Source organism: Saccostrea cucullata, unplaced genomic scaffold (genome assembly GCF_032062105.1).
Source record: "Saccostrea cucullata isolate Sc308-1 unplaced genomic scaffold, CSIRO_AGI_Scuc_v1 ctg17793, whole genome shotgun sequence".
Lineage (NCBI taxonomy): Eukaryota > Metazoa > Mollusca > Bivalvia > Ostreida > Ostreidae > Saccostrea > Saccostrea cuccullata.
The window spans coordinates 1-11,268 of NW_026934055.1; the positions used below are offsets into that span (position 1 = coordinate 1).

General features: G+C 31.8%; 1 protein-coding gene across 1 annotated transcript; it reads right to left on the reverse strand.

Moving 5' to 3' along the window:
* Positions 1 to 3,880: 3,880 nt before the first annotated feature.
* LOC134239862 (cysteine-rich venom protein-like) lies at positions 3,881 to 8,332 on the reverse strand (the record flags this gene model as incomplete). The annotated part of the gene is made up of 7 exons (XM_062721993.1): positions 3,881 to 4,238; positions 6,832 to 6,966; positions 7,076 to 7,177; positions 7,309 to 7,338; positions 7,451 to 7,536; positions 7,816 to 7,901; positions 8,123 to 8,332. Coding segments are annotated over 7 exons (708 nt in total), but the record flags the coding sequence as incomplete, so codon positions are not given.
* Positions 8,333 to 11,268: the final 2,936 nt, after the last annotated feature.

The following is an 11,268-nucleotide window of genomic DNA, read 5'->3' on the forward strand; positions in this document are numbered from 1 at the left end:
GATTTGAGTTTCTAAATACGAGATTCGAAATTCGAGTTTCGAGATTCAACATTCAGACTAACCAATCAAAAGCGGGTTCAACAATTTGATTACTCCCCTTTATTATGTTTTTACTATCAAGAAATCGTTAAATATAATTATAATAAATGGGTCATTTGATTAAATTACAATGCAAGAAAGAGTGTTATGTATATTAGAAGGAAATTTAAATAAGTCGTGGATTTTTTATCAGCAAGGTATACTTTAATTTATATTATACTTCTTAAGTATTAAATAGATTACATATATCAGGAGTATATATATTTTTGTATTGTTGACTATACTTAATTTTATGTATTTCATCCATTACGGAAACCACAGGTATTGTGGACAGGAAACCCCCACCCCACCTCGATATTCAACCCCAGGGCTTATTGGACATTTTTTTCCACAAATTATATTTATTACACTTATTCATCATGTGTATAATACCAAAAAATCGCGGGCGTAAAACCCCCAGAATAATCGCTCAAAAAAAAAAAAAAAAAAAAAAACTATACATTACCCCACTATACAAGAGAGAATGCTGTTTAAGGAGATGGATTATTACGAGTTGTAGAGTCAGTTCGATAGCATGGACTAGGACATAAATATATGTAGAGACAGTGTGAATCGACATTTAAAGTTAAAATTTTATTGGTTTATTGGTTTTGATTGGTTAGTCTGGATCTTGAATCTCGAAACTCGAATTTCGAATCTCGAATTTTGTATTTGAAAACTCGAATTTTAAATGAGCCTTCTGGGCTTTCGTACTTTTACGATATACAGTGGAGCCTCATTTATCCGGACGCTTTGGTTCCCAGTTAATTTGTCCAGATATGTGAAGCGTCCGGATATCTGAATTACCAGTTAAACAAGATAAATAAGGTTTTAAAAATTCTGTTCCGATGAAAAATCGTCCGGATACTGAAGCATCCGGATATCTGGCGTCCGGATATCTGAAGGTTCACTGTAATAGTTATATATTTTCTTCAGCGCCATTTTATAATCGTCATATTCTTAGTCTGTTTTATATAGAATACACCATTTAATATTCGCTCTATATCTTTAAACATAGATTTTTTAACAGATTGATTTTTCTCCTCTTTTTGCTTTGATGTCTTTATAATTGAATTTGAATAGTTGGATTTCTTTTTTCGATCAATGTATAATATAAATAAATAAAAACACAAATTTAATTTTAAAGCAAAATTTTAATTCGATTTCTTAAACTTTGAAACATTTTTAAAACAAATTACACAGTTAAGATTGGTCATCAGATTATAGTTCTGAAACTATGAGGGGTGATCAAAAAGTTCGCGAATTATCTCTATATTAACAAAACTACGAATTAGATCAGAATGAAATTTGGCACACGTATAGTTTGGAACATGTTCCATAAGTAGCATATGAAAAGTAATGATTTTCTCCGTCATTGTGAAGTCACAATGTAAAAATGACGTCAATATGTAGGTGACTCGTGACGAAAAATGGTTGTCACAGTCTTACTCGAGCAACGAACTGCTGTAACATTTAACATATAACTTGGGAAATCCTTTGAAGTATCTTATAATAATTTGTACAAGGTTTATGTAGACAATAGACTTTCCAGATGTTCAATCATAAATTGAATTGACTGTTAAAGTGAAGGGAGGGAGATGTTTTGTACCCCAGCAAAGGCAAGCTGGGGGAAGAGATGTGTCCTTTGTTGGACAATTTGTTGTGAAAGATTGCGAAGTTACAGCTAGAAGAATAACTGAATATCTTAACAATGATATTATTATTAAATCCCTAAAATACTTTTTTACTTGAGACTTTAAACATATTAAATATGGTAAAAAGAAGGCTCATTTACTATATATTCATATTGGATAAACGACGTTCCAAAGACAAAGGATTGGGGTTGTAATGGTAACCATGCTCTATCTGGGAAATTATATTCATATCTAACCATCCGGGTTCCGAGATGTGGTCATTTCTGACAAATGGGCTGTTCTTTTTATAAAAAATTACTTGCATGGTAAGAAATATAAGACTGGGGAAAATATTTAATATATGAACAGAATGCTACAGAGCATGTCACGTGACCGCTGGAATCACGTAATTCGCGCATGGGCAGAACGGTGGCAGATATGCATTCAAGTCAGAAAGGGCTATTTTTAAAAAAAAAAATATGAACACTGAAACCTAGTTTTTTTGTTTTATGGAAGTTATTCAATTTGTTCGCGAACTTTTTCAACACCCCTCGTATAAATATGTAATAAAGGCAACTTCAATATGATTTGAACATTCATATTGGTTTAAATATAAAAAAGATAAATATAACAAAACATTTACAAGTTGAACGAACGCTGTATATTAAAGGCCATTACAAGTTAAAGGAACACTGAATATAACAAGCCCATTACAAGTTAAACGAACGCTGTATATTACGAACCCAATAAAATATATTCAAAGCTATGTTTCCTGCTATTAAAGATATTTTTATATCTTCGTTATGTATAAACTTTCGGTAAGGATTACTATCTGTTTACATTTTTGACTGACTATGAAAAGGAGGGCTCGGTAGGTGTGACTGGTCGACAGGGGATGCTCACGCTTCCACGGCAATTGATCTCGGCTCAGATGTCATAGAAGTCTCTGATTGCTCTGCTCCAAATCTGTGTTGTTCTAAAGGACTTTTGTCCTTGATAACTGTTCGTTATCTTTAAATTTCATTATGTAACCTTTAGTACACGAATATTAAAACTACATTTTATATATAAATGAGATAATTATTTAATAAATATTAAAGTAAATTGAAAGGGGGAGAGGGTCCAATTTTTCCAAAAATTTTATTTATCGTAGCATCAATTATCTGAAATTATCAATAAGCAGAAAATTCAAAAATTGGTTTAAAAGTAAAGATTGAACGATAAAAAGGAGACCAGTTTGCTTTAAACCGAATTGATAATCTGAAAAAGATATTTTAATGTTATTTCTTGTTATTGAGCATTTACACATTGTAGTTTTTTGACTGGCTATATGTTCAAAGTGCTTTTTAATGTTGACGAGAATCATTTTGTTTTTGACAATAAAGAAGGAAATAAAAGGAGCAAGATGATTCTCCATTAATATTAACCTCTTTCTATGCCCCCGTTATTGGGGACAATTAGTTTTTGGTATGTCCGTCTGTCTGTCTGTCTTTCAAACCATCAGGAAAAACTTTAACCTTGTCCATAACTTTTTAATACCAAGGGTTTTTTTTTATTTTTATACATGTGCATTCTTTGTAACATTGCTCTTCTTTGGGAAGCACACAATTAACTTGTCAATTTTGCCAAACTTTATCATTGGCATTAGATTTTTAGCAGTCGGTGCAAGGGTTCTTATATTTCGCGAGTACTTGTATAATATATCATGTGACAAACCTTTTTTTATCTACTTTTTGACTTTGGTTTTGTGAATTGTTCTTTATCTTGAAAAATAAGTAAACATTTGCCATATTTTTACACATATTGAATATCTATATGTCAAGCGAATAGCCATTTCTTAAGGCCATATTGTTCCACTTTTTGACCTTTGAGTTTTACCTATATTTATGAAAACTCATCTTGACTAAACTTTTTAAACGGTTGTTGCTATGACATTTATATTTCAAATAAGTATTCAATGTCAAGATTATAAGACGTATTCTTTGATACCATTTTTACCCATGAATTTAAACCATCGACAATGTCCTACTTTTGAAATAAAAACTTTTGATCCTAGAGTTTAACCTACATTTAAAAAAAAAAATAACCTTGGCTTTGAGCTGCCTTACGGGGGCACAAAATTTCACAAGCAAATATAATTATTATAATTTATAAAATTTAGACTTGTTAAAAAATTGAATGTAAATGAGGAATATTCAAATAGAGCTTGACTACAATGGAAAATAAATAAATAGAAGTTATAGAGACGGTGGCTTCTTACAACAGATATGTCTTCAATCACAAGTATGCTTTGATGATAAGCAGCACAAAATCGGAGAAGCTTTGTTTTACTAAAGTGTAAGCCTCAGGGGGTAGACCCTCAGTTACTTCAGTTAATAAATGTTGGACATAAATTACAATTCTTATAAATTGTTTGTGTTATGTCCAGTTGCAGCTTTCGTCCACTGAAAAATTCTCATTACTTTTGTTACTTCCCTCTACTTCTCCTCATCAAAGCTGAGAAAATTTGGCTGTATGGAAAAGTATCTAAAATGAAAAAAATATGAAATCTAAATGTAGTAGTTTTAGAATAGCTGCATATATTGCAAAACAAAATTTTTAGACTTATTTTGACGTTTAGGCATTAAATCGTCATGCAAAAAATGAGTGGTCATTTGATCATTTACGTTATAATTTCTTTTTATAAGAAAAGATTTACAGTGAGAGAGGGGGGGGGGAGGAAAGGTAGAGAGAGAAAAATGAAAGAGAGCATTTCTTCGATGTATTAACGTATTTCGATGTATATTATTTAATGCTAAATGTTATGTCAAAGTTATCGAAATTTGAAAGCGAATATATTTTTTGGGTTTGTCTGTCTGCCTATTTGTTAGGGGTGGGACGATACACAGATCTTGCGATACGATACGTATCTCGATATATTGGCACGATACGATACGTATCTCGATATTTTGATATATTATAAAACTATTTTTAAAAATAAGTATTTTTTTCATTTCTTGTCTTGTCATTAAATCAACATGATAAATTATAAAACTATTCAAAAGAATTAGTACTTTATTTCATTTTTTGCCTTGACATTAAATCTACAAATTATTCTATATCAAATGATGTGTGCTTTGAAATTAATACTTGAAGTTCATCAATACGTATCATTCACTAAAATTTTACAAAAACAAAAATACTACATATTATTACCAAATTACTTTTAAGAAGTTGTTTACAAATAGAACTTGTGTAGTTCAGCAGAGAACACTGACTAAAATTTATTTAAAAACATCACAATTACGTTTTTATTAAAATTGCTGAAAGTCTGTAGCAAAGCTGAGATTACAAAAAAAAAATACGAGATGGACTAACAATTAATAATGTCAAATGCTCTGGAAACGATGCTTTCTGTGTAAAGCACGCATTACATACTGAACTTTTCTTGTCCAAATTCTTCCGAGGCTGTTTAAAAGTGAAAACATTTTACCCCTAAACAACGACTTATTAGTTCTAAAGTGTGTTTTCAATAATCAACATCATCTCTTCGCGTACACGCCGCCATTTTCCAAGGACATGTACTTTCATTTTCAATTTTTGGATAGGTCGTTCGTGTATCATTTCGTACCGATATTTGAATGCTTGTATCGTAAACCGTATCTTAGAGAAAAATATCGATATGTATCGGTGTATCGGTATATCGTCCCACCCCTACTATTTGTCTGTCTGTTTAATTACAAAACTTAAACACATTAACTTTAAATGTTTGAAGAACGGGCTTTCATAGTATCCTTGTCCGCTTTCATAGTATCCTCAGGACAAGACCTTTTTGTACCATCATTATTTGACTTCTTGACCTTGGATTTTTTTTTTCAAAAACTTACCAACATCTACCCTTGGCCTTAACTTTTGAACAGTTGGAGCTAGTCCTTTTTATATCTCGAGTAAACTTTATGTGTCCAGATCATTATTGAAGAACCAACATTTTTATCTTTATTTTGACTTTGAGTTTGACTTACTTATATGCAGAACTTTAATCTTGCCAATAACTTTTGAAAGGTGAGTTTTAAGACTTCCATCACATTTTTTTTGTGATAAGATCTTTTTTTCGTAACCTTCATTTTTACCTCAAAAGCTTGACATCGGAGTTTGCCATACTTCAGAAAGAATTTAACCTTGCCAATACGTTTTGACAGGTTGCTGCTACTGCTAGGGAATTCATATTTCACTTATTCTTTTCTTGCGACAAGACATTTTCTTTAGTACCCTTTTCTACTCATGATATTGAACATGAGGTATGGCCTACTTTTTGAAAAAAATCTAACCTTGGCCATATTTATTGAATAGTTGTTGCGGAGCTCATATTTGTATTTCTTTTGACAAGACCTTTTTGTGTATCAGCATTTTTGGATTCTTAACCATGGAAAGTTTCTTACATTTGGGACATGGTAACTTTGGCTTTGAGCTGCCATAATAGATAGTAAATCATTGTTTCACAAAAATCTTTTTTAGATGAAAAGAAACCAGTATACAGAGCTAGTAGGATGTGTAATTTTTCAAAAAACCTTCAGGTATTTCAGAAATGAAGTTGATCACCTTAATTAAGCGAAAATGATTTCATTAGCTGTTTGTCCTTAGAATCTAATTAGAGAAACTGCAAGTGTAAGTTTATAGAAATCAATATTCATGAACTTTAACTTTTGCGTAGCTGAGTTTTTTTTTAAATAATTACTTCAATTTTAGCTGAATGAAAAGATATACAATGAATATGGTAAAAGGTTTGCTTATTAACGTTTTCTTATTAGTAAATTGCAAAATATCAATACATCCTATGGGATCAAACTAGCCCTAGCAAAGAATTATCACCGTACCAGCTACTATTTTCAAATACGGGTTTGGGATTTTGAAATATAAAAAGCTTTACATTTATTTTGTTTCTTATTCCGAATTTTGGCAAATAAACATAACAACAACAGGCAAAATTAAATATTGAATAGTTTGTTTATAGAAAGTTGTTGATATTCAATAAGATCTGTAGATTTTAGTAATTGTTAAGCAGTTTTTACTTTTTCTAATATCAAATTAATTTTTCTTTTAAAAAAATCATTATTCAGATTATATTGATCTGTATACTTACTACATGCCCCACATTTCAGGGGACAGAACTCTTCGAACATTTCTCTTTCCTCTGGATATGGCGAATTACACTCGGCCTCAGTCACTTCCTCGCAGATGTCCCAATTTTCATACATGTTTTGATTCTTACATTCCTCTGTCAAAAATTATACATACATGCCTATTATCTAAATCTATCAAGATATTACATGTACAACGATTATAAAACTAAAACTATTCATTAATTCAATGACTGAATTTCTTACCGTCACAATTCGGACCCATTCCAGAACTACAGGTACAAGTACATGTACTGTTGTCTAGAGTTCCTTGGCCTATCAAGGGTTTATTACAAGTCTTTCTGCAGTCTAAAACATTAAATTTTAAGATGTTTTAGCGAAATACATCATAATATATGCCTGATTTATCTATTTAAAAGGCAAACTAAATTTTAAAAGTACTTCGATTAATAGAAGTTTTTTGTAAAAGAATAACTTACCGCAACTCTCTGTAGTTGGGTTACACGCAACTGTTAAATAACAAAAAAATGTTATATCAGGTATCTTAAATATATCGAAATCAATTACTATCTTACGCAAAAAAATTTAAATAGTTAAAAACATTAAGAAAAAATATGGTACCACAAAGCCCGTTCTCACAAAAGGCAGCCTCGTCGGAACACTTTGTACAGGGGGCGCCTGGTTTGTACACCGGGGGATACTCAGCGCTGTCAAATATAAGATCCCTCAATAATTTCCTTAATCAATTTCAGAATCATTTAATAAATTAACCAAAGAATATATTTTATTTTTAAGTTTCATTTTTCCATTTCGGTATTAGAAGAAAAATTAACCCCGAGTTAAAGATCCGAAATAACATACAAATGTACTTAGAATTACTTAGGTCATAATTTTAAGTAAGTCTAAAGATTTTTAAAAATTAAAAGAAATCGTGAACAAAATATAACCGATGTATAGATTAGCTTGTCCTGGGCGTATTGACTTACCCTCCCTCGTACATGCAAAGCAGTTTAATTTTACCACTGCATCTTTTAATTGAACACCCTATGGAATGGTGGCCTGCATTTATCATCTGTGAGATATGATTAATAAAAATGTAAATAGTATAAATAACTTGAAATGTTAATGAACCATGATAATTTCTTTTACTTTTACTACAAAACATTCGTTTTTACCTGTATACTCAAAATCAAATTCCGTGGTGAATGTCTTTTAATAATTATTTTTATGATTACTGTAGAAACTGTATTTAAGTAAATCATTTTCAGAGAAAATGAATAGACTTTAACTGACCGTTAATATATTGCTACATGGAGAAGAATCCAAACAAGATGCCTCGTAAGGAAACAAATGTTGAATTTCCCGAAACCACTCGTGAATAATGCCACTTAATGACGCACCTTGTCCTATATTCACAGTTAAACTATTTTGAAACAAGTCTGAATTTTCTGAACTACACTGTAAAATTTCAGAGGTATGCCTTTGTAAAGATCTACTCCATGTCTGAAATTAGAAAATAAAACTTAAAGACAGTCAAAGTGCGGAATACAGGAAGCTCTATAGATATTATTCATTCTTATTACTTGTTAAAATAAATGCATTTTTTTTCCCAGAAGATAATAATTATTTTGATTATATGGCTTTCTATGTCTAGCGTAAAATCACGAAAGATGTGTAAGAAAATGCATGTAATTGACATGGGTAATTTTCAGAAACATATTTCCTTATCCCCAAATAATAAAATAAGAAAAAGCTTTGAAATTTAAAGAAAATAGAGAAAAACCTTAATGCATGAATAATTTCACTTGATGTAAGTCATGATGTGACATATTTCTGAAGAAAACAATTATTGAATTTTAAAAATGTTTTCGTTCTTTGTGTAGCGAAGAAACAGGAGGCCAAATGGCATAAACAGTCACATGAATATTGCACAACACTAAAGATTCCCTAAAAGAATAAACTGAAACGAAATAGATTGTCAGATGAAGCTATGTTACTCAAAAACTAAAATAAGTGGATGATATGGGACATGATAATTAGTTTCGTACTCAGTAACAAAAATGTGTTATTGTCATTGGTCATTTGCAAAATCATTTTCTAAAAATACATTCTGAATGTTCACACAAGTACTCTGAAGTTGATATTGAATGACTTTCTTATTGACAAAATTTTTGTGGTTTTTGGAGGCCAGGTCTTCCAAAAATCTATTGGAATTCTCCTATTGCGCCCAGTTATTAGTAGACTTATTTTTGTATTCATGTTCAAAATCTTATACGTGGGAAAAACAAAACACTTGCCGTGGCCTTCAACTTGACATTTAAATGTATCGACGACGTATATTGTCACTTAACAATGGTTATTTCCATTCTTACGTCGATACGATATATTCCGGTGAGCTTGAAACAAATGACACTACAGAGTCTGACAACTCCGTCTCATATTTAGATATTTACTTGAAAAAGACGTTAATGGTTATCTAACAACCATACTTTATCATTAACGTGATGAATTTAACTTTTCAATCTTCAATAATTTCCCTTACTTATGCAGCAATATACCTTCATCACCTGCATACAGAGTTTATATCTCTCAGTTGGCTCGATACTTGAGAGCATGCTCCATGTGCCAACATTTTCTAAAACGAGGTAAATTATTGACAAACCAGTTGCTGAAACAAAAATATCAGCAGTCTCGTTTAAAGTCATCATTTCGTAATTTAAGTTCTATAGCCGATGCAATGACCTCGTCAGCAAATATAATTTATTATAAAGTCAAATGCTGACTGACGTTTTTCATACTGTTATGCCATTACATACGCAATAATTTGTCAACGGATTTTCACCATCATGACAGGGAGCACAAGGCAGGTGTTACCAGTGGCAGGGGATGCTCACTCCTTTTATTATTATGTTCCCCAAACGAAGTTGGGGAACATATTGTTTTTACTCTGTTTCTTATTATTATTATTCTTATTATTTTTCTTCTTCCTGGGAAAATTTTGTCCACGAGTGATCTTGTAAACTACACATCCGACTTAGGTGAAACCTTTTTAGGGTTAGTAGGCATGTTATGTAGAGTTGCCAAACAAAGGTCATTTTGCGCGCACATGCTTGCAAGAGCGCGCACGTGCAATAGGTGAAATTACCAATAGAATGGATATTGCCGTAACTTTTCAATTTTTTGATGAATTTTTTTGAAACTCATAATGTAAGGATACATTAGTAGTATAGACAAGATAGCATGGTCAAAATAGCAAGATCTCACGCGCATGCACGTGCGCTTCGCTCTGATTGGCTGAAACTAAAGTCTCAATAACTTTCTTGTTTCTTGTCATAATCCTTTGAAATTTTGAACATAGTCCTACATTATGAAGATCTACCGCACGATATATAAGAATTTTCATGAAAGCATGCGCATGTGCGCGTGCTGCAATCTGATTGGCTGAAATTTTAAATGGCTATTTCTCCTTTGTTTTTTGACGAAATTCTTTGAAATTTAAAATATAGTCATGCATTAGGATATCCTACGAAATGATATAGAAAAAAATCATGAAATCACGCGCATGCACGTGTGCTGCAATCTGATTGGCTGAAACTTTAAATTGCTATTTCTCCTTTGTTTTTTGACGAAATTCTTTGAAATTTAAAATATAGTCATGCATTAGGATATCCTACAAAAAATAATGAAATTACGCGCATGCATGTGTGCTGCAATCTGATTGGCTGAAACTTTAAATGGCTATAACTCCCTTGTTTTTCAACCAAACAGGATGGGATTTAGAACATAGATAGATGTAAGGGACTCCTACAAGAAGGTATGATCATCATGCACGTGCACGCACGTGCGTGCATTTGAAACGAGTATACTTAAAAATACTCTTGAATGAGTGATTTTTATTAATTTTGGACTGAATGCTTTAATATATAGTATATTAAAATATATAAAAAGTGTAGACAAGATGATTTGGTCATAACGCACATGCATTCACATGCACTTGGGTGCAATGCTAAAAATTGAATATAGTTGGTATCCTTCTGGGAAAACGTTGTTAAAGTCAAAAATGCACAGAGTTTGTCTTATTTAATGAAGCTTACAGGGAATATGGCACCGAAAGGGAGTTGGGGAGCGTTTGGGGAACATCTGTAACGGTTCCCGTTACAATTAGCACTAGTTGCATATGGAATAAACATTCTAGCATTTCATGCAATGGTGTCAGACACGTCTTTGTGTATCACAATGAGACTAGCTTGTGCCTCTGTGATTTTCATATTGTAAACAGTTTCATCAGATGAGATCGATAACTGTTCGTTATCCCTACCCTTTCTCATTTGACGAATTTCAGCAGAATTAAGAAAGCTTTCATTTGAAATGTTGGTTAACTTATCACCCTCTTATGACCTTCATACATACACATACTTTGAATGAATTTCAAAGCTTAA